Source organism: Ylistrum balloti, unplaced genomic scaffold (assembly GCF_031769215.1).
Source record: "Ylistrum balloti isolate Yb309-2 unplaced genomic scaffold, AGI_CSIRO_Ybal_v1 Utg370164, whole genome shotgun sequence".
Classification (NCBI taxonomy): Eukaryota; Metazoa; Mollusca; class Bivalvia; order Pectinida; family Pectinidae; genus Ylistrum; species Ylistrum balloti.
The window spans coordinates 150,464-176,152 of record NW_026782158.1 but is presented as its reverse complement, the minus strand read 5'-3'; the positions used below and the strand labels follow the sequence as shown (position 1 = coordinate 176,152).

The window sequence follows — 25,689 nt, the reverse complement described above, 5'->3', positions numbered from 1 at the left end:
CGTATTGACTAAAGGCCTCACCTGTACACACATCGTTATAATTTCTATACAGTGTAAACATCGTGGTCAATATTCATTCCTATAAACCAGGTGTCCGTCGTAATTATCTGTGCTATTTCTAGTTAACATTTCCGTACAGTGTGAACATCGTGGTCAATATTCATTCCTATAAACCAGGTGGCCGTCGTAATTATCTGTGCTATTTCTATTTAACATTTCCGTACAGTGTGAACATCGTGGTCAATATTCAATTGTACGAGTGTGATATTTTTCTGAGTGTTGACCACTGTATATATACAATTAGTATATCAGATAAGTTTACAATATAAACTTGTAGATAACACAGCGATATGAATTTATTTATCAGTTGGTCACAATTTACCAGGGAAATGACGCGTAAGGCAAATATACGTACAAACATATACACATACAATGTACTTCATGTGATTCATTTCAGTGTGTCGAGGAATGACGATTTAATCTCAATATTTCAATGACGATGTAGTATGGGAAAATGAAGCTCATGGTAAAGTGAAACGCGGTTCATTTCATCATTATGGCGAATAAGAAATAGTAAAAGTAGTTTTATTATGTATTGAAGAACATAAGTAAGTAAACTGATAAAAAAATTAAGTGAAAACAGCAATTTTAAACAAAATATAAAGTGGCTTCACTTAACCATGGTGGGGTGGGGGTTCATTTCACCATTATGGTATTTTGACCCCGTTTCATTTCCTCATGCTTCACAATATCATGTTACAACGGTAATAAGGAATTCAAAGGAGTCTCTATACGTATTTTTATTTTATCCAAATCCGTGGTCTTTGTTAGAATTTATTCATTTCTCTTAAAGGTCGTTTTCTTTATAAAGAAGCTAGGCAGTTACAATAACGAATTAATATCTAATTATATATAATTAATTGTACTAATCTCACATACAGTACGCGTACAGTGAAGAATCATTGCTAACTATCAAATCATAAAAAGGTTTTCTAGTGTAAGAGAGAGAGAGTAACGAGGAAGAATGTTAAACTTCCTGGGTAAAAACTACACTTGTCTTTTTTAATCATTATGCACATGGTCTACCTGTCTGAAGTGACTCGCCTGAATCGATAACATAGTTAGTATTTGTTGTGTCCGAATCCTATTCCGCGCCCTGTTTTAGATTTATTCGACATGTATTTAGTGCCCTAACGAGTCCTGCTTAAATTGTATGCTACTTTTTACAACCAGGTACAGAGCAATTCGTCTGGATTAATGTAGGTGAGATTAGTTGTGTCCGAATCCTTTTCCGCGCCATATTTTAGATTGTGTATTCGACGTGGATTGAAGCGTCCTGACGACACCGATTAAGGCAGGTGAATGAACAACATTCCCATGAAGCAAGAAGACGGAACTGACAGGAAAGAGATAGATCCAAACAGGACGTACAACGTCATATTCCTGATACAGATGTGAATACAATATGAAATTGGATATTGAATTTAAAGTTTGACGGGGAGAATGACTGACTGCTGTGCGAAACTGGGACAGAAATTGGTAAAACACGTTACTTTTTAAACATTTTCTGTTTGTTTATCTCGCCCCACACCCTGCCGCACATCAAATCAATAATTCTGTTTAATTCCGACAGACACTGTCAGATAGGAGTCTAATTGGATATGGCTGGTTTATTGCTTACATAATAGCTTGATTAAGCGGTAGAGACGAGTTTGCTCTCATTATTTTAGTAAATGGATATAAACTCCAATGGGATCGATTCAATAATATTGTGTAATGTGTTCGATTTTGGAATACTTAGAAGAGAAGGAAAGTTTATGAAAAAAACTGAATAGGTATTTCGTTATTGTGAAAATGTCAAACTAAGCACATGAGGATTTCTGGAGTCTTTATTAATTCATGAAACTATAAATAGTTTTTAGCAAGACTGAGATGCTTCCTTGGATAGCTTAGGAGTTGTTAATTGTAAGCATAATGTGACCAGGTTAAGTGCCATACTAATGAAAATACTGTGTCCAGGCTATTCAGTGTGATGACACTATAAAACTGCTCTTTAATGGCATTATTTCCGAATGATTTCATGAGATTTTTGAGGACTTCAAACCACAGAGAAAAAAAAAGTTAAAAAAGAGATAAGAAATTTGTTTGATTTTGCTTTGTTAACCTTCCTTCCTATATACATGTATGATGGCTCTGTAATGTTGATGTTTTGTCATCTTTTCTGTTACTACTGCTGTTATTTGCAATATTTCATGAATTTGATGTTTCTTTATGAAGTTAATTAATGCAAAGTTTGGTAAAATATATTTATTAAACATTATAAAAAAAGACTTTCGACTACATTCACATGAAGATAATTGTCATAATATACAATGTATACAATGGTACCATGTAACAACATTTGTGGTACAAGTTGACAATGGAAACAGCACTTTGATTTCTCAAAGTATCATTTATCTGTTAAAGCATTTAAGCATTTTCAAAATTACCATTTTTTCAAAGTCTAATGATAATGCTGATGTACAGACATGAACCTCTATAGGGACTTGAGATGAATTTTATACAGCAGTCAATAGAATTTGTCCCTTTGACATGTGTTAATACCTTATAAATCTCAACAAAACATTGTTCAATTCTTTAATGTATGACATGAACTTTGGGGCATGATTGTACATAAAATATTTTATATTTAATCACCTGAAGCAGTGTATCTAAGCCTTAACTAGGTGTATATCAGGGAGATAAGTTAAAATGTCTGTTTCATGAAAACTATAGTTTTCAGTTGAATCTCAAAAGTCATGGATCACATAATTACATTCTAAGTTATAAGTTTTCAAACCTGGTCAGCGATATAGCTTGCAAGTATGGATGCTTCAATAGGCCCGTTTTTGGATGTGAAATTCTGAATGTCTCTGTATGGTACATTTTCTACTGTATCTGAAGCTCTGCTCACACATGAGAGATCCTCATATCCCTGTGTTGTAACTTCTTACACTTTTGAAGTAAGTGTGTTTGATGATAATAGAAATTCTGAAATGATTTTTCTTGTTCCTGTAATATTTATTGCCTCTATGGTAGATCTTTTTGAAAATTATGATAAGAGATAGATTTTTATACATGTATACACACATTGAATTCTTGTAATAGTTATTTATTAGGAAAATTTACATTCTTGTAATTATTAATATTTTGATCTGAAATGCTGAAAGATTTTTTCATCTATGAATTATGTCCTTAGTTTTTTGAGAGTTGTGATCTCAGTATGCCTGGTCTGTACAATGTAAGTAAATAACCATAATTTGGTTTGAATTTTAATTACAATTTTTATGAAAGGATTTGTCATATTATCACCCTGATCATCTTTAATTAATGCACAAGGCTCCAATGTTTACAAGAATGTGAAGTTTTCCCAATAAATAGTTATTACAAGAATGTGAAGTTTTCCTAATAAACAATAATATATGATCAATTTAAATCAGTCCTCGACTGTATAATGTATTAGTATCTGTGTTTTATTGTGTTTGTTATCAGCCAATGTGTGTACATGATAAATTATATAGATAGATAAATGACATGACTCAACAAGACAAAAGTTCTACTTCTTACATTTTGGTATGGTGGGGTACTTAATATATCTAAAGTCTATTTCAAGGACTTTTTTCCTGTTTTCTGAAATATGAAATACAAGAATGTTTTTTAACATATGTTTGGACTTTCATATAATTTCTTGAGAATCAATGTGAGATATTCATGTGATGGGTAAACCCCAATGTTTATGTAAAAATCTTATAAAATTAATCTAGAATACAAACTATTTCCATAGCCTTTAATTCTAAAGCTTTAAAGGACCCTAGTTATTTTCAGGAAGTCCATTCAAACTATACAGAAGGATCCCATTTAATCTGAAAAATACCTTGCTGATATATTCCTGTGGTGTTACATAATATCCTAGAGTAAGTTCATTCATCCTTAGGCATCTGTGTGCTACATTTTGACCTCATAGCTCAGATGTTGTGATGCAGTTATCAAACTGAAGCTCTTGGCAAAAGTTTCTGCTGATATCCTGGACTGGCCAGGATAGACAATTGGAATTACCAGCAAGTCTATTAAAGATGTGTTACATTTTAGTTTAAAAGGAGTCAATTTAATGAGTCATTTTCAATAATTTGTTTCATTTTATAAATTAATGTCATATCTGGAGGACATGAATATCAATTCAAGATGTCATGTTCAAGTGGAACAGGCTGAATTCTGTTGATTAAAGTGTGCTTGAGTTGCTGGCTCCAGTAAGGTATTTGCTTTGAAGCTGGGAAAGCTTGACGATAATGGATCACAGGATTTGACATGAAGATGTTAGCTTGTGGATGTAACTACTAATTGTGATATCAGATTAAAATCGTAAATGACTGTTCACTAACATGCAGAAGAGAGAGAGCAGAATTACAAGTATACAGATAGTGAAAAGTATTAAGTATTTCCTTTGTTGGGAATCCAACTTACGGCCACACAGCCTTTGAAGAACTAGTCATGTGCTCTACCATAGATCTAAAGAGAAGATTTTTCCAATTAAAGATGAAGATGACTCTGATGTCTTTTACAAATAAGTTTCCCTGTAATCTGTTTTTTTTCCTTCAAATTTTCAACATTACAGACAACATTGACCCAGGCCCTGGCTTCTTATAACTAAACTTAATTTAGACTTCAATTTTGTCAATAATATTCATTGTTTTTTATATATGAAACTAATCAATTACATTACAGAACTTCCTGAAGTTAAGGAAACTTTACTGAAACTAGTTCAATGGTTTCTCCACACTACCCTAAAATTATGTGCCTTTGCTTTCAACTGTTGTCAGTTAACATGGAAGTGCCCTCCAGCTATAAGAGCATGTAATTATACATAAATTTGATACTTTACCTACTGGTAATCTGCATTTAAATGTAGATATTTTAAATCAATTAATGACATATTAGACAACAGAAATGTTCGCCTTCTTTTACAGCTGAATATAGTTTCCTCCAAAAAGCTAGAGTATTTTACCAAACTAAGGAAAAACCAGGAATCTGAGCTGCATCTTTAGGAATATACAGTTCTACTGCCTTCCAATATTCATATCCAGTGTTGTCTCGAGGGCTTGTGGGGCCAAGGAAATGGGACCTATTCTCAGTTGAAATTATTTCATATTTAAGCCAAATTCCTGGTCTTTGCAACTTACTCCTGAAAACTTCCTTAAAAATTCACAAATTTTCTTTCTGAAATAATGCGAGCATGCCTCATTCCCTACCAGTGAAGAAACACTGAAATGAATCTTGACATATTTTCTATATGAAGTGATATTTTTTAAAAAAAAATTACAAAAAAATTTTTTTGCTACCTGGATATGAACAGCTGTTGATTGTTTCATCAATTCTGACAGGATCAACAAAAACATTGTCCAGTCAGATTGCTTACCTTCTTAACAAGCATCCTCAGTCATCAGAGGTACAAGACAAATGTCTAGTAGCACTGATATGACGAATGTGTTTACTGAAGTACTGCCCCAAGTATAATTAAGTCGACAACATATGTCTGTATGTTTACCATGTTTAATTTTTTATGATAATCTCAAACCGTTGCAAAGTTTCGAGTTCAAACCCTTCATTAATTTACAGGTTATTTCCAGCCATTTTTCCAATTGGAATAAGGTTGAAATTATATTCTCTAGGTTACGTTACGCCAATAGGTGGTGTGATGGTCTGAGATTTGTATGTGCAAATTCATACTCCATGTTATCTGTACGTTTCATTCAAGCAACACAGGTAGCAACAGACAGATGTAAAAAAATTAATTTGACGTATGACAACATATGTGTAATACTTCTGTTACATAAATTAACATATCTGACAACATATGTGTACATACTTCTGTTACATAAATTAACATATCTGACAACATATAGATAAATACCTCTGTTACATAAATTAACATATGTGACAACATATAGATACATACCTCTGTTACATAAATTAACATATGTGACAACATATAGATACATACCTCTGTTACATAAATTAACATATGTGACAACATATAGATACATACCTCTGTTACATAAATTAACATTTGTGACAACATATAGATACATACCTCTGTTACATAAATTAACATATGTGACAACATATAGATACATATCTGACAACATATGTATAATATCTCTGATACATTAATTAACATATCAGACAACATATAGATACATACTTCTGTTACATAAATTAACATATCTGACAACATATAGATAAATACCTCTGTTACATAAACTAACATATCTGACAACATATGTATAATATCTCTGATACATTAATTAACATATCAGACAACATATAGATACATACCTCAGTTACATAAATTAACATATGTGACAACATATAGATACATACTTCTGTTACATAAATTAACATATCTGACAACATATAGATACATACCTCAGTTACATAAATTAACATATCAGACAACATATAGATACATACCTCTGTTACATATATTAACATATCAGACAACATATAGATACATACCTCATACAATTAAACATTTACATCAAAGAAACTTTGAAAAGAATGTATTAATATTTATTTATTCTAATCTTTTGTGTTCATTCTCCTGGGGTAGTATTACAACAAAGATATACTGTACTTGTGTTATCCTATATACTTTATATATGCAAGTTCTAATCCTTATAATTGCTCTATTCCTGTCTGTGTATTGTATTTTTTTTTAATCTATTCCACTTAACATTAAACCCAAAATCCATCTTGTATCAGGACTTGTCACATTTGTTTTTTAAGATAACAAGATTTAAACAGACTAAGTACTCAGACAAGGCCCATTCAGCTCAGGATTTAATGATGAGTTAAGTACAGAAAATAAGAGGTTTACTTACAGTGTACTGTAATGAGGCCCTAATTAATATAGTATAAATGAGAAGTGAAAGTTGATGGGACAGGGATGTACTCCACACAGAAGTGGGCACATTGTTTTGTGACGTTTTTACTTCTAGTACATTCAATTTGAATCTATTTAATTTCCCATTGTATTTTTCTAACAATTTAACCCAGAGGGCTTGAATTCACAAAATATTCTCTGCTGACTGTCAAGCCACGACTTCAGTGTCAAGTTAAAAGCATTTGTCGATGAAATTTTCACTGAAACAATAGCAGGATACATAGGAAAGTCTGTTTACAGCAATAAATAGGACTGAGTTTACAGTGGCTGATTAGTAAAGAGAAATATGCTTTCCTTATGTGTATACCTCGCTGGTTTGAATGGATTACCAAACTGCAGCAATGGTAACCATGGTTACATTACTGTATCTGTATATAATATTATATTTCTTTGATGATGTGTTGTTTACAACAGCTTTGTATTATAGTTGTTTACAAAACTTGAGTGTTGATGTGATGTCAGTTATAGTTATATAACTGTCAATACTTTAATGTAATCCCTTATATGAACTTTGTGACTCTTTTGCAATGGTTCAGATTTCACGTAATTCCATAGATCATTCTACTGACTTTTTTCATGTAACACTGATATTTTCTGTGACATTGATATTTCTGGTGATCTAATGCGATTTTAATACCTTTTGTGTATATGATGGTTTTGGATGACTATTGTTTCTGTGATTGATATGTTTCCTGTGACTACAATCTTTCTAGTGACATTGCTGTTTCCTGTGACTACAATCTTTCTAGTGACCTTGCTGTTTCCTGTGACTACAATCTTTCTAGTGACCTTGCTGTTTCCTGTGACTACAATCTTTCTAGTGACCTTGCTGTTTCCTGTGACTACAATCTTTCTAGTGACATTGCTGTTTCCTGTGACTACAATGTTTCTAGTGACCTTGCTGTTTCCTGTGACTACAATCTTTCTAGTGACCTTGCTGTTTCCTGTGACTACAATCTTTCTAGTGACCTTGCTGTTTCCTGTGACTACAATCTTTCTAGTGACATTGCTGTTTCCTGTGACTACAATCTTTCTAGTGACATTGCTGTTTCCTGTGACTACAATGTTTCTAGTGACCTTGCTGTTTCCTGTGACTACAATGTTTCTAGTGACCTTTCTGTTTCCTGTGACTACAATGTTTCTAGTGACCTTTCTGTTTCCTGTGACTACAATGTTTCTAGTGACCTTGCTGTTTCATGTGACTACAATGTTTCTAGTGACCTTTCTGTTTCCTGTGACTACAATGTTTCTAGTGACCTTGCTGTTTCCTGTGACTACAATCTTTCTAGTGACCTTTCTGTTTCCTGTGACTACAATGTTTCTAGTGACCTTGCTGTTTCCTGTGACTACAATGTTTCTAGTGACCTTTCTGTTTCCTGTGACTACAATGTTTCTAGTGACCTTGCTGTTTCCTGTGACTACAATGTTTCTAGTGACCTTGCTGTTTCCTGTGACTACAATCTTTCTAGTGACCTTTCTGTTTCCTGTGACTACAATCTTTCTGGTGACTGTGATTGATTTTTTTCTGTGGCTTTCATGTATATTGTGACTGGTGTTTTTTATGTCTATAATCAATGTTTCCTGTGATTATGATGTTTTTTGTGACTGGTGTTTTTGATGGGATAATCTTTTGATAACCTTTCATCATTTCACAGCTGTAGATTTGTTGTGACAGGTCGGATTTGTATATTTTGAATATTAATTTTGCTTTGAGAGTTTTATTTTTCACAAACAGCAGTTTAACACCTAACACCTACATCTTTAACCTTTGAACAATCAGGACCTTGAGATTATCAACAGTATTTCTTATTACTGGTGTTTCTTAATTGTGAGTATGATGTTTCTGTGACAGGGATGTGTGAGGAAGCCTACTCTATCAGACCGAAAGGTATATGTGGGTAACAAACCATTACCTGGCGAGGATGTTGCTGTGCTCCATACACAGAGGTTTCCCAACAACAGGGTGATATCCTCTAAGGTAAGCTTATTCACTATAGACATGCTCCTACTTATATACCACTGACTTTCAGTCCTCATTCTCCTTATCTATTGCCAGTCATATCAACTACTTCCTCAGAAGTGTACATGTCATTTCATCTGAGCCATCATACGTGTTGACTTTAGCTTCCAATATTTATTAGATTTAGTAATTAACTGTAGTTATATAAATGTAGTAATTAACTGTAGTTATATAAATGTAGTAATTAACTGTAGTTATATAAATGTAGTAATTAACTGTAGTTATATAAATGTAGTAATTAACTGTAGTTATATCAATGTAGTAATTAACTGTAGTTATATAAATGTAGTAATTAACTGTAGTTATATAAATTTATATAAATGTAGTAATTAACTGTAGTTATATAAATGTAGTAATTAACTGTAGTTATATAGATTTATATAAATGTAGTTATTAACTGTAGTTATATAAATGTAGTAATTAACTGTAGTTATATAGATTTATATAAATGTAGTAATTAACTGTAGTTATATAAATGTAGTAATTAACTGTAGTTATATAAATGTAGTAATTAACTGTAGTTATATAAATGTAGTAATTAACTGTAGTTATATAAATGTAGTAATTAACTGTAGTTATATAGATTTATATAAATGTAGTAATTAACTGTAGTTATATAAATGTAGTAATTAACTGTAGTTATATAAATGTAGTAATTAACTGTAGTTATATAAATGTAGTAATTAACTGTAGTTATATAGATTTATATAAATGTAGTAATTAACTGTAGTTATATAAATGTAGTAATTAACTGTAGTTATATAGATTTATATAAATGTAGTAATTAACTGTAGTTATATAAATGTAGTAATTAACTGTAGTTATATAAATGTAGTAATTAACTGTAGTTATATAAATGTAGTAATTAACTGTAGTTATATAAATGTAGTAATTAACTGTAGTTATATAAATCTATATAAATGTAGTAATTAACTGTAGTTATATAAATGTAGTAATTAACTGTAGTTATATAGATTTATATAAATGTAGTAATTAACTGTAGTTATATAAATGTAGTAATTAACTGTAGTTATATAAATGTAGTAATTAACTGTAGTTATATAAATGTAGTAATTAACTGTAGTTATATAGATTTATATAAATGTAGTAATTAACTGTAGTTATATAAATGTAGTAATTAACTGTAGTTATATAAATGTAGTAATTAACTGTAGTTATATAAATGTAGTAATTAACTGTAGTTATATAAATGTAGTAATTAACTGTAGTTATATAAATTTATATAAATGTAGTAATTAACTGTAGTTATATAAATGTAGTAATTAACTGTAGTTATATAGATTTATATAAATGTAGTAATTAACTGTAGTTATATAAATGTAGTAATTAACTGTAGTTATATAGATTTATATAAATGTAGTAATTAACTGTAGTTATATAAATGTAGTAATTAACTGTAGTTATATAAATGTAGTAATTAACTGTAGTTATATAAATGTAGTAATTAACTGTAGTTATATAAATGTAGTAATTAACTGTAGTTATATAAATCTATATAAATGTAGTAATTAACTGTAGTTATATAAATGTAGTAATTAACTGTAGTTATATAGATTTATATAAATGTAGTAATTAACTGTAGTTATATAAATGTAGTAATTAACTGTAGTTATATAAATGTAGTAATTAACTGTAGTTATATAAATGTAGTAATTAACTGTAGTTATATAAATGTAGTAATTAACTGTAGTTATATAAATGTAGTAATTAACTGTAGTTATATAAATGTAGTAATTAACTGTAGTTATATAAATGTAGTAATTAACTGTAGTTATATAGATTTATATAAATGTAGTAATTAACTGTAGTTATATAAATGTAGTAATTAACTGTAGTTATATAGATTTATATAAATGTAGTAATTAACTGTAGTTATATAAATTTAGTAATTAACTGTAGTTATATAAATCTATATAAATGTAGTAATTAACTGTAGTTATATAAATTTAGTAATTAACTGTAGTTATATAAATGTAGTAATTGACTTATAGTAACTGTAGAACTCATTTAATATTATAAAGATTTCATAGATTAATAGTTTAAATGTGAAGTTTTCACAGTGTAATGGTTTACACTAGACCAGTTTAATTACCCATTGATGGAACATCATGGGACGTCATGGAACTGATGAGTTACTACATGAACTCTCTACAGATGACGTGGGACAGGTGTTAGATAAACTCTCTACAGACGACGTGGGACAGGTGTTAGATAAGTTCTCTACAGACGGCGTGGGACAGGTGTTAGATAAGCTCTCTACAGACGACGTGGGACAGGTGTTAGATAAGTTCTCTATAGACGGCATGGGACAGGTGTTAGATAAGCTCTCTACAGATGACGTGGGACAGTTGTTACTTAATTTCTCTACAGATGATGTGGGACAGGTGTTAGATAAGCTCTCTACAGACGACGTGGGACAGGTGTTAGATAAGCTCTCTACAGATGATGTGGGACAGGTGTTAGATAAGCTCTCTACAGACGACGTGGGACAGGTGTTAGATAAGCTCTCTACAGATGATGTGGGACAGGTGTTAGATAAGCTCTCTACAGATGATGTGGGACAGGTGTTAGATAAGTTCTCTACAGATGATGTGGGACAGGTGTTAGATAAGCTCTCTACAGACGACGTGGGACAGGTGTTAGATAAGCTCTCTACAGATGACGTGGGACAGGTGTTAGATAAGCTCTCTACAGATGACGTGGGACAGGTGTTAGATAAGCTCTCTACAGATGATGTGGGACAGTTGTTATTTAATTTCTCTTCAGATGACGTGGGACAGTTGTTAGATAAGCTCTCTACAGATGATGTGGGACAGTTGTTATTTAATTTCTCTTCAGATGACGTGGGACAGTTGTTCGATTAGCTCTCTACAGATGACGTGGGACAGTTGTTACTTAATTTCTCTACAGATGACGTGGGACAGGTGTTAGATAAGCTCTCTACAGATGATGTGGGACAGTTGTTATTTAATTTCTCTTCAGATGACGTGGGACAGTTGTTCGATTAGCTCTCTACAGATGACGTGGGACAGTTGTTACTTAATTTCTCTACAGATGACGTGGGACAGGTGTTAGATAAGCTCTCTACAGATGACGTGGGACAGTTGTTACTTAATTTCTCTACAGATGACATGGGACAGGCGTTACATAAGTTTTCTACAGATGATGTGTGACAGGCATTACATAGCTCTCTACAGATGACGTGGGACAGGTGTTACGTAAGTTCTCTACAGATGATGTGGGACAGGCATTACATAGCTCTCTACAGATGACGTGGGACAGGTGTTACGTAAGTTCTCTACAGATGATGTGGGACAGGCGTTACATAAGTTTTCTACAGATGACGTGTGACAGGCATTACATAGCTCTCTACAGATGACGTGGGACAGGTGTTACATAAGTTCTCTACAGATGATGTGAGACAGGCATTACATAGCTCTCTTCAGATGACGTGGGACAGTTGTTCGATTAGCTCTCTACAGATGACGTGGGACAGTTGTTACTTAATTTCTCTACAGATGACGTGGGACAGGTGTTAGATAAGCTCTCTACAGATGACGTGGGACAGTTGTTACTTAATTTCTCTACAGATGACATGGGACAGGCGTTACATAAGTTTTCTACAGATGACGTGTGACAGGCATTACATAGCTCTCTACAGATGACGTGGGACAGGTGTTACGTAAGTTCTCTACAGATGATGTGGGACAGGCATTACATAGCTCTCTACAGATGACGTGGGACAGGTGTTACGTAAGTTCTCTACAGATGATGTGGGACAGGCGTTACATAAGTTTTCTACAGATGACGTGTGACAGGCATTACATAGCTCTCTACAGATGACGTGGGACAGGTGTTACATAAGTTCTCTACAGATGATGTGAGACAGGCATTACATAGCTCTCTACAGATGACGTGGGACAGGTGTTACGTAAGTTCTCTACAGATGACGTGTGACAGGCGTTACATAAGCTCTCTACAGATGATGTTGGACAGGCATTACATAGCTCTCTACAGATGACGTGGGACAGGTGTTACATAAGTTCTCTACAGATGATGTGGGACAGGCATTACATAGCTCTCTACAGATGACGTGGGACAGGTGTTACATAAGTTCTCTACAGATGATGTGGGACAGGTGTTACATAAGTTCTCTACAGATGACGTGGGACAGGTGTTACGTAAGTTCTCTACAGATGACGTGGGACAGGCGTTACATAAGCTCTCTACAGATGATGTTGGACAGATGTTACATAAGTTCTCTACAGATGATGTTGGACAGGCATTACATAGCTTTCTACAGATGACGTGGGACAGGTGTTAGATAAGCTCTCTACAGATGACGTGGGACAGGCGTTACATAAGATGATGTGGGACAGGTGTTACATAAGTTCTCTACAGATGATGTGGGACAGGTGTTACATAAGTTCTCTACAGATGATGTGGGACAGATGTTACATAAGTTCTCTACAGATGACGTGGGACAGGTGTGAGATAAGCTCTCTACAGATGACGTGGGACAGTTGTTACTTAATTTCTCTACAGATGACATGGGGCAGGCGTTACATAAGTTTTCTACAGATGACATGTGACAGGCATTACATAGCTCTCTACAGATGACATGGGACAGGCATTAAGTAAGTTCTCTACAGATGACGTGGGACAGATTTTACATAAGTTCTCTACAGATGATGTGGGACAGTTGTTACATAGCTCTCTACAGATGACGTGGGACAGGCGTTACGTAAGTTCTCTACAGATGACATGGGACAGGCGTTACATAAGTTCTCTACAGATGACGTGGGACAGATGTTACATAGCTCTCTACAGATGACGTGGGACAGGCATTAAGTAAGTTCTCTACAGATGACATGGGACAGGCGTTACATAAGTTCTCTACAGATGACATGGGACAGGCGTTACATAAGTTCTCTACAGATGACGTGGGACAGATATTACATAAGTTCTCTACAGATGATGTGGGACAGTTGTTACATAGCTCTCTACAGATAACATGAGACAGGGGTTACACAAGTTCTCTACAGATAACATGAGACAGGGGTTACATAAGTTCTCTACAGATGACGTGGGACAGATGTTACATAAGTTCTCTACAGATGATGTGGGACAGATGTTACATAAGTTCTCTACAGATGACGTGGGACAGATGTTACATAAGTTCTCTACAGATGACGTGGGACAGATGTTACATAAGTTCTCTACAGATGACGTGGGACAGATGTTACATAAGTTCTCTACAGATGACGTTAGACAGGTGTTATTGATTAGTGTAATAAATGTGGGCTGATTCACAGGGATGGAAGCACATTAATATTTCATTGATAAATGTCAAAGGAGATATCGTATAGGTTAATCAGCTCACCAGGTACATGTAGTATAGCCCTGCTGAAGGTCAATACATTTTGTTTGTCTGGTCTGTAGATAAGCATTGTTATATCAATCTTGTTAATTAGCAAAAACAAAACAGAACTTAACATCTTTGCTGAATGAAAAAATCCAGATTTATTAAAATTAGATTTTAGAGTTTCAGTCAGCATTATATTAGAGTTTCAGTCAGCATTATATCACAATTACTGTAAAATCTATTATTTTCATGTCACTTTATTTTAGTGGTTGATAATAAAACATCGACATTTTCCTGGACACTTGATTTCGTGCGTGAAGATTTAGCTCAATAAAGCTGCTTATACAAATTCTTTACAGTTTATGGAATAGAATTTGGTTGATTCAGTGAATGCACCAGAAATAACAAAAATATTAACTCCCCGAAAATTTAATATTTCTCAGTATATCATAACCTTTTTTAATGATACTGCTCTTTAATTAGAGAGAACTTTGATTCTCTTTAGCTTGATCAGTAGATCATGAGACTAAACTAGGTCAGAGGTCAAAGGTTTTCACATAATCCCTGCATGAGGTATTGAACTTTTATATTTTTAAAAAAATGTTTTTAAATGTATATATATAAATATTTAGCTGTTTCTAGTGAAGTATCAGTTAAGACATTTTTCTATTTTTAGATCTTTAATTGATAAACAATGTAATTTATAGATCTTGATATATTTTTTTTTTATTTCAGTATACATTACTTAACTTCCTACCAAAGAATTTGTTCGAACAGTTCAGGAGGATAGCTAACTTCTACTTCTTATGTGTAGGAATAGTACAGGTATGTCAGAAAACATAGATACTTTAATGATAAGAATAAAAAAGGAAGAAAAACCAGTACATATTTTGACCTGCTACATTTGTTTTATCTGCTCCAATCGATAAACTCCATACATTTATGAACATCTGATTTGTGTTTACAAGATATTAATTTTTCATCCTGTTCTGTCACCTGTATAAAAATGTGTCACTCATTTTACGTAACTATATATACTGAATGTGTGCAAGGAATAGGAATTTCTTGTTTTGATGTACCTTTTTGACATGATAAGATATATCTCGTGGAATGTGTAAATAAAGCAAATATCTGAGGAATTTTGCCATTTACAATATAATTAAGTAACTCAACTTATAGATGACTTGTGCCTTATTTAACTTTTCTGGTCAAAGTATTTTTTACTTTTTTGTTTTTATTTCAGTTGATCATTGATACTCCAGTCACCCCCATCACAAGCATAGCTCCTCTAGTGTTTGTTGTCTCAGTAACAGCTATAAAACAGGTGAGAATTGTCTGATGTTGACTCACCCCCATCAAAAGCATAGCTCCTCTAGTGTTTGTTGTCTCGGTAACAGCTATAAAACAGGTGAGAATTGTCTGATGTTGACTCACCCCCATCACCTGTACACAACCCTGTAGTGTTTGTTGTCTCAGTAACAGCTATAAAACAGGTGAGAATTGTCTGATGTTGACTCACCCCCATCACCTGTACAGAACCCTGTAGTGTTTGTTGTCTCAGTAACAGCTATAAAACAGGTGAGAATTGTCTGATGTTGACTCACCCCCATCACCTGTACACAACCCTGTAGTGTTTGTTGTCTCAGTAACAGCTATAAAACAGGTGAGAATTGTCTGATGTTGACTCACCCCCATCACCTGTACACAACCCTGTAGTGTTTGTTGTCTCAGTAACAGCTATAAAACAGGTGAGAATTGTCTGATGTTGACTCACCCCCATCACCTGTACACAAGCCTGTAGTGTTTGTTGTCTCAGTAACAGCTATAAAACAGGTGAGAATTGTCTGATGTTGACTCACCCCCATCACCTGTACACAACCCTGTAGTGTTTGTTGTCTCAGTAACAGCTATAAAACAGGTGAGAATTGTCTGATGTTGACTCACCCCCATCACCTGTACACAAGCCTGTAGTGTTTGTTGTCTCAGTAACAGCTATAAAACAGGTGAGAATTGTCTGATGTTGACTCACCCCCATCACCTGTACACAACCCTGTAGTGTTTGTTGTCTCAGTAACAGCTATAAAACAGGTGAGAATTGTCTGATGTTGACTCACCCCCATCACCTGTACACAACCCTGTAGTGTTTGTTGTCTCAGTAACAGCTATAAAACAGGTGAGAATTGTCTGATGTTGACTCACCCCCATCACCTGTACACAACCCTGTAGTGTTTGTTGTCTCAGTAACAGCTATAAAACAGGTGAGAATTGTCTGATGTTGACTCACCCCCATCACCTGTACACAACCCTGTAGTGTTTGTTGTCTCAGTAACAGCTATAAAACAGGTGAGAATTGTCTGATGTTGACTCACCCCCATCACCTGTACACAACCCTGTAGTGTTTGTTGTCTCAGTAACAGCTATAAAACAGGTGAGAATTGTCACACACCTTGGATCTTCACCCAAGAGACAAAGATCTGTCCTGGGTAGGGATCGAATCAGAGGTATAGATCTGTCTTGGGTAGGGAGCAAGTCAGAGGTATAGATCTGTCTTGGGTAGGGAGCAAGTCAGAGGTATAGATCTGTCTTGGGTAGGGAGCAAGTCAGAGGTATAGATCTGTCTTGGGTAGGGAGCAAGTCAGAGGTATAGATCTGTCTTGGGTAGGGAGCAAGTCAGAGGTATAGATCTGTCTTGGGTAGGGAGCAAGTCAGAGGTATAGATCTGTCTTGGGTAGGGAGCAAGTCAGAGGTATAGATCTGTCTTGGGTAGGGAGCAAGTCAGAGGTATAGATCTGTCTTGGGTAGGGAGCAAGTCAGAGGTATAGATCTGTCTTGGGTAGGGATCAAATCAGAGGTATAGATCTGTCTTGGGTAGGGATCAAATCAGAGGTATAGATCTGTCTTGGGTAGGGAGCAAGTCAGAGGTATAGATCTGTCTTGGGTAGGGAGCAAGTCAGAGGTATAGATCTGTCTTGGGTAGGGATCAAATCAGAGGTATAGATCTGTCTTGGGTAGGGATCAAATCAGAGGTATAGATCTGTCTTGGGTAGGGATCAAATCAGAGGCATAGATTTGTCTTGGGTAGGGATCAAATCAGAGGTATAGATCTGTCTTGGGTAGGGATCAAATCAGAGGCATAGATTTGTCTTGGGTAGGGAGCAAGTCACACACCTTGAATGTTCCCCTGAGGTAGCAGCAGTTAGATGCTAAGGACTAGCAGAACAATAATCAGAGCTGTGTATCTGATGGTGTTGATTTGTTGGTGTTTCAGGGGTATGAAGACTATCTTCGACACAGAGCAGACAATGAAGTCAACAACAGGACGACTCAAGTCATCAGAGATGGTGAAATCATGGAGATCAGATCCAAAAAAATCAAGGTTTGTCACAAACTGTAGTTCTAGCTGTTTTATAAATCTGGATAGCTGATGTAAATGCCTTTGACAGAATGGAAGTCACTTAAACAATTAACAATTCTCCCATGAGATTGACATTATAAGCACTTAGATGTTGGGAATGTTTTAAATTTCGGTTAAAACAGAGGATATATATTCCCGTTCACTGGAGTTATGTTTCAAGTGCTGCTTCATATAGTATACATGTGTAAATATGCATTTACCAGCAACAAGGTCATCACATTTGAGTACTTTCAGTACTTTGATTCTTAAAACTACTATAAATCATTCTTGTTACTCTTTGGCAAAGAAATGAAAAATAAATGAGAAATCTTTGTTTTGACAACAAATTGAGAAATCTGTGTGTCAAGAAAAAACTTTTTGTTTATTGTAGTAAAATAGTCTCCCACAATGCTGTGCACGGTAAACATTTACTGTAGTAAAATAGTCTCCCACAATGCCATGTATGGTGAACGTTTACTGTAGTAAAATAGTCTCCCACAATGCTGTGCACGGTAAACATTTACTGTAGTAAAATAGTCTCCCACAATGCCGTGTATGGTGAACGTTTACTGTAGTAAAATAGTCTCCCACAATGCCATGTACGGTGAACGTTTACTGTAGTAAAATAGTCTCCCACAATGCCGTGTACGGTGAACGTTTATTGTAGTAAAATAGTCTCCCACAATGCCGTGTACGGTGAACGTTTATTGTAGTAAAATAGTCTCCCACAATGCCGTGTACGGTGAACGTTTATTGTAGTAAAATAGTCTCCCACAATGCCGTGTACAGTGAACATTTATTGACAGTTTTACAGAGAAATTTATTTTTAAACAAGCTAATGCAATGATGAATAATGGAGTAGTGATCAGATATATGGAGTGGTTTTCTAGAACAACATTGTAGTGTGATATTGACCGGTCTGATAACATTATATTATGGAGGAAGTCGGGAAATAAAACAGAACCAGTTCTATACATGTATAAGGAAATTACAGCAGGGAAATTTACATATTCCTGTTGATTTCCTGGTGAATTAGGACAGGAAATCAGTGTAGGATTTGTAATGTAGTTTTAATATAGGACTCTCCTTTATAAGTCAACATTCAGAAATATAAAAAAATAACTTCAGAAAAGAAATAAGTATGTGTTTGTCTTATTTCAAAATTATAACTCCTTTTCCAAAAGAGTTCCAACCTCAGAAATGAATCAAACTTCAACTGCTTTCAAATATTCAGACTGACAATGCATAGCTGTGTAATGAAGCTTTGAGGATGCTGTGAAAACATTGAGGAAATAAAGGGAGGATCATTTGTGTTACAACATAGCAACTGCCTAGGTGTTAAATCTAGGAAATATATGTAACTCTGGTAGAATCCTTCACACGAAACATTGCTCGGCTAGAGAGGGGTCTTCATCAGCTCAATCATTTGAGCACTAGTAAGCCAGAGGTCCCTGATTTGATTCAGAGTGAAGATGATAAAGTAAATTACTGACCATTGTTTATTTTGTATCTTTATTTAATCAGAACAACTGAAGTATAGATTAAACACGAATAAAAAGGGAATAATGTATGTATGTGTATATCAAATTTAGAATTTTTTTTAACACAGATTAGAGATCTTTGTGGTGTTAAATAAAAGATTGAAAGGAACACTAAGGGTTTCCATGCTTTTCCAATAGTATAAACCTTCGAATTCCAAGGATACTTCGGAAAATCCAGGTAGAGAGAATGTTACTGCATAACCTGTATTTAGAATAGTTTTTTTTAGTAGGATATAGAATTTTTATTACCCTGCTGGTAACTTTAATTAAAATACAGATTTATTCTAAAGTGTGTATTTTGTTACACTACTTAACTTATCAGGTATCTAGTTCACATTTCTTTAAAATTTGATAGAAGAAAAACTATATCCCTGTTTCCCTTGATATTTTGAAATTGTCAGTACAATGGACCACTTATAATATTTTTCTATAGAAAAGTACTGGAAAATTAAGGTGTTTTTTACCCTCAGACATAATGAGAACTACTGATATATGTAGTATCATGTATCTGCTGTCTAATGGAACATGTATAGACATAGACAGTTGATGAGGTAGCATCTGTCTGTTCATGTTTATTTAAGATAACCTGGTTTGTCTGTTGGTATCAGTGTTATGCATGGGTATATAACTATAAGTCAATATAGGATTGCTAGGTTACTGTCACACAGTTGTACCATCAAAATAATGAGATACCTTACTCCTGTAATTGAGATCTATTTAAATAGGCAGGAAGGAACAAAGATATTACCTCACATTTAATAAGTAAAGCAACAAGGGTATATTCTCCTAAAAGTCAACTATATTAATAGCTGAAATCGTAAGATGTAAATGTGCCACCATATCTAATGAGTTTTTTTTCAGAAATTCATAACAATCTTTAATAATCCTATCACCAACTGTTTGTCAATTTGTGAATTAATATGATATACAATAATGGGTCCATGTCTGATATCTATAGCCATTTTATTGGATTTTATTTTGAACTTTTATGTTGTTAGTTTCTACAATAAATGATATGTGTATGTAACCTTGGTATAATACTAGCTGCTTCCTATCAACTCGGCTATAGAAAATTCTCATCAGTTCAGTGCTAACATCAGTTAAAGTGATGCAGAGGTCCAGGGTTCAATTCCTAACATAGAATTTGGAAAAAAATGATGACCTGCCACAAATGTTGAGTGACCTTTTAAATCATGTTAAATTTGATTTATGTATAAATCTTAACTATCTTTAATTTACAACATATGAAGAATAAGCTTGTAGCTTATAGTAAAACTCTTGTTTATACCTTGATCAAAGCAGGTGATTTGTCTAGTGGAAGGAAACCGACAGTAAAATAGGGTAGGTGATAGGGACCCACTCTTTTTAAGGTTTGATCAGATAATCAGTTTTCTCTTTCCCTTGACCTTTTTACGAATATGTGATTTCCTTGTCTCACCCTACGGGATTACCCTTTCCTTGTCTCACCCTAGGGGATTCCTGCCTTGTCCCACCCTAGGGGATTCCCCTGTCCTTGTGTCACCCTAGGGGATTCCCCTGTCCTTGTCTCACCGTAGGGGATTCCCGTCCTTGTCTCACCCTACGGGATTCCCCTGTCCTTGTGTCACCCTAGGGGATTCCCTATCCTTGTCTCACCCTAGGGGATCCCCCTTTCCTTGTCTCACCCTAGGGGATTCCCCTTTCCTTGTCTTACCCTAGGGGTTCCTTAGTCCTTGTCTCACCCTAGTGGATTCACTGTCCTTGTCTCACCCTAGGGGATTCCCCTTTCCTTGTCTTACCCTAGGGGTTCCTTAGTCCTTGTCTCACCCCAGTGGATTCCCTGTCCTTGTCTCACCTTAGGGGATTCCCCCTTTTCTTGTCTCACCCTAGGGATTCCCCTGTCCTTGTCTCACCCTAGGGGTTCCCCTGTGCTTGTCTCACCCTAGGGGATTCCCCTGTCCTTGTCTCACCCTAGGGGGTCCCCTGTCCTTGTCTCACCCTAGGGATTCCCCTGTCCCTGTCTCACCCTAGGAGTTCCCCTGTCCTTGCCTCACCCTAGGGGATTCCCCTGTCACAACAACAACATGATGTTACACTTATAATTCTCTGACATCACATCAACAATTCAGTCATATCAACAATGCAAATCACAGGTTGGTAATGTCAATAGAATAGAAGTTCTGAAGAAACAATCAGTCGAAGATTTAATTCAGTGTTTCAGTGATTATAAACTCTAGTTCATCAGACAGATTATTAGTGTGAAGTGTACTTACCATTTTGTACGCTATGTATGTCAGTGCTAGTACACTCCACACTGGTCATTTGTCTGATGAAGGTGGCCGTGTAGATCTCGTACACTATGTATGTCAGTGCTAGTACACTCCACACTGGTCATTTGTCTGATGAAGGTGGCCGTGACTAGTACACTCCACACTGGTCATTTGTCTGATGAAGGTGGCCGTGTAATCATTGAAACATCACACTTTATCAAATCTTCTGTGTTATAAGAACTTTTATTCTACTGGGTACCTAACTTAAAAGTCAAGTTTGTTTTTACAGCACCACCATTTTAGATGTTTTATGTGTATATCCGTTTAATCATGTCTTGTTTCACATTAAAGGTCGGTGATATTGTGATGGTAGAAAAAAATCAGGAGTTCCCATGTGATCTGGTTATGTTATCGTCGTGTGATGAAGAGGGTCAATGTTACATCACTACAGCCAATCTGGACGGCGAGACGAACCTCAAGGTACAAATGGCTGCAATCAAACATTACTAGCCAACACTGTATAATGGGAAATGTTCTTTGTGTGAAAAATGTCTTTGTGTTCATCGTTTAAGACAAATTACAAGATGAAATGACTTTTCAGTGGAAAGAATTACATGTATGATAATGTTACCCAAAGACACTTTTTTTTACCTTACTAGTAATTGAAATTACAGAAGAAAATTCCTACAAACATTTAACGATATTTAGTAATTGATTCATAGGTTTGTCAGGATTTTATTTCCTTTGCTTAAGATAGTTTCAATTTCTGTTTTGCCAAGCTTGGAATTTTTTTAATTGTATGCATGCCTAGGCATAGAAGAGGAGTGGGGGGAACATTTTATATAACCCAGGGGATGGTCTTATTACAGGACAATGAAATAGTGAACAACAATAAGTGAGCAGCAACAGACATGGGTGGGCTTATTACCAGACATGGACTTAATGATGGACAAAATTTATTTATAATTCTAATAAAAAGCAACAGACATGGATGGGCTTATTACCAGACATGGACTTAATGATGGACAAAATTTATTTATAATTCTAATAAAAAGCAACAGACATGGATGGGCTTATTACCAGACATGGACTTAATGATGGACAAAATTTATTTATAATGCTAATAAAAAGCAACAGACATGGATGGGCTTATTAACTAACATAGTCTTATTGATTAACATACTAATTTGTTCTTCTAATAAAAAGCAATTGCTATTGCTGGGCTTATTGTCAGGCCTGGGTATTAACATGTATCCTAGGTTGGTATGGTACCTGTTTATCTATTATGATAAATAATAAACAGGTGAACATTGGACTTAAGCTGATTAGAGTCGCAGATGTTGTAAAACTTTACGATAAGTCTGACTTACACAAGCTTTCCATCTTTACAGGCTAGATATAGCAATAAAATTTCAAATGTTTCTCATACAGGTATTGATACAACTATAAAACTCCATATTACACAAATCTCATTCCCTATATATATACCTCTATGTAACATACACAAATCTCATTCCCTATATACCTCTATGTAACATACACAAATCTCATTCCCTATATATATACCTCTATGTAACATACACAAATCTCATTCCCTATATATCTCTATGTAACATACACAAATCTCATTCCCTATATATATACCTCTATGTAACATACACAAATCTCATTCCCTATATATATACCTCTATGTAACATACACAAATCTCATTCCCTATATATATACCTCTATGTAACATACACAAATCTCATTCCCTATATATATACCTCTATGTAACATACACAAATCTCATTCCCTATATATATACCTCTATGTAACATACACAAATCTCATTCCCTATATATATACCTCTATGTAACATACACAAATCTCATTCCCTATATATATACCTCTATGTAACATACACAAATCTCATTCCCTATATATATACCTCTATGTAACATACACAAATCTCATTCCCTATATATATACCTCTATGTAACATACACAAATCTCATTCCCTATATATATACCTCTATGTAACATACACAAATCTCATTCCCTATATATATACCTCTATGTAACATACACAAATATATATACTCATTCCCTATATATATATATACCTCTATGTAACATACACAAATCTCATTCCCCTCTATATATATATATATATATATACCTCTATGTAACATACACAAATCTCATTCCCTATATATATATACCTCTATGTAACATACACAAATCTCATTCCCTATATATATACCTCTATGTAACATACACAAATCTCATTCCCTATATATATAACTCTATGTAACATACACAAATCTCATTCCCTATATATATACCTCTATGTAACATACACAAATATATATACCATTCACAAATATATATATATATACCTATGTAACATACACAAATCTCATTCCCTATATATATACCTCTATGTAACACACAAATCTCATTCCCTATATATATATACCTCTATGTAACATACACAAATCTCATTCCCTATATATATACCTCTATGTAACATACACAAATCTCATTCCCTATATATATACCTCTATGTAACATACACAAATCTCATTCCCTATATATATATTCCCTCTATGTAACATACACAAATCTCATTCCCTATATATATACCTCTATGTAACATACACAAATCTCATTCCCTATATATATACCTCTATGTAACATACACAAATCTCATTCCCTATATATATACCTCTATGTAACATACACAAATCTCATTCCCTATATATATACCTCTATGTAACATACACAAATCTCATTCCCTATATATATATACCTCTATGTAACATACACAAATCTCATTCCCTATATATATACCTCTATGTAACATACACAAATCTCATTCCCTATATATATACCTCTATGTAACATACACAAATATCATTCCCTATATATATATATACCTCTATGTAACATACACAAATCTCATTCCCTATATATATACCTCTATGTAACATACACAAATCTCATTCCCTATATATATACCTCTATGTAACATACACAAATCTCATCTCATTCCTATGTAACATATATATATATATCTATGTAACATACACAAATCTCATTCCCTATATATATACTCTATGTAACATACACAAATCTCATTCCCTATATATATACCTCTATGTAACATACACAAATCTCATTCCCTATATATATATACCTCTATGTAACATACACAAATCTCATTCCCTATATATATACCTCTATGTAACATACACAAATCTCATTCCCTATATATATATATATCTATGTAACATACACAAATCTCATATATATACCCTATATATATACCTCTATGTAACATACACAAATCTCATTCCCTATATATATACCTCTATGTAACATACACAAATCTCATTCCCTATATATATACCTCTATGTAACATACACAAATCTCATTCCCTATATATATACCTCTATGTAACATACACAAATCTCATTCCCTATATATATACCTCTATGTAACATACACAAATCTCATTCCCTATATATATACCTCTATGTAACATACACAAATCTATGTAACATACACAAATCTCATTCCCTATATATATACCTCTATGTAACATACACAAATCTCATTCCCTATATATATACCTCTATGTAACATACACAAATCTCATTCCCTATATATATACCTCTATGTAACATACACAAATCTCATTCCCTATATATATATCTCACAAATCTCATTCCCTATATATATATATATATACCTCTATGTAACATATATATATATATATCTATGTAACATACACAAATCTCATTCCCTATATATATACCTCTATGTAACATACACAAATCTCATTCCCTATATATATACCTCTATGTAACATACACAAATCTCATTCCCTATATATATACCTCTATGTAACATACACAAATCTCATTCCCTATATATATATATATATACTCTATGTAACATACACAAATCTCATTCCCTATATATATATATACCTCTATGTAACATACACAAATCTCATTCCCTATATATATACCTCTATGTAACATACACAAATCTCATTCCCTATATATATACCTCTATGTAACATACACAAATCTCATTCCCTATATACCTCTATGTAACATACACAAATC

General features: G+C 34.0%; 1 protein-coding gene across 1 annotated transcript in view; it reads left to right on the top strand.

Annotated features, from left to right (window-relative positions):
* The first annotated feature begins 1,457 nt into the window (after window positions 1-1,457).
* LOC132551004 (phospholipid-transporting ATPase IF-like) overlaps window positions 1,458-25,689 on the top strand; it is a 65,635-nt gene continuing 41,403 nt past the window's right edge. Inside the window, exons 1-6 of the mRNA XM_060215108.1 lie at window positions 1,458-1,539; window positions 8,832-8,957; window positions 15,121-15,210; window positions 15,629-15,709; window positions 17,654-17,761; window positions 21,921-22,049. Coding sequence (XP_060071091.1) covers window positions 1,504-1,539; window positions 8,832-8,957; window positions 15,121-15,210; window positions 15,629-15,709; window positions 17,654-17,761; window positions 21,921-22,049 — 570 coding nt within the window. The 5' untranslated portion in view covers window positions 1,458-1,503. The remainder of the gene's footprint in view (window positions 1,540-8,831; window positions 8,958-15,120; window positions 15,211-15,628; window positions 15,710-17,653; window positions 17,762-21,920; window positions 22,050-25,689) is intronic.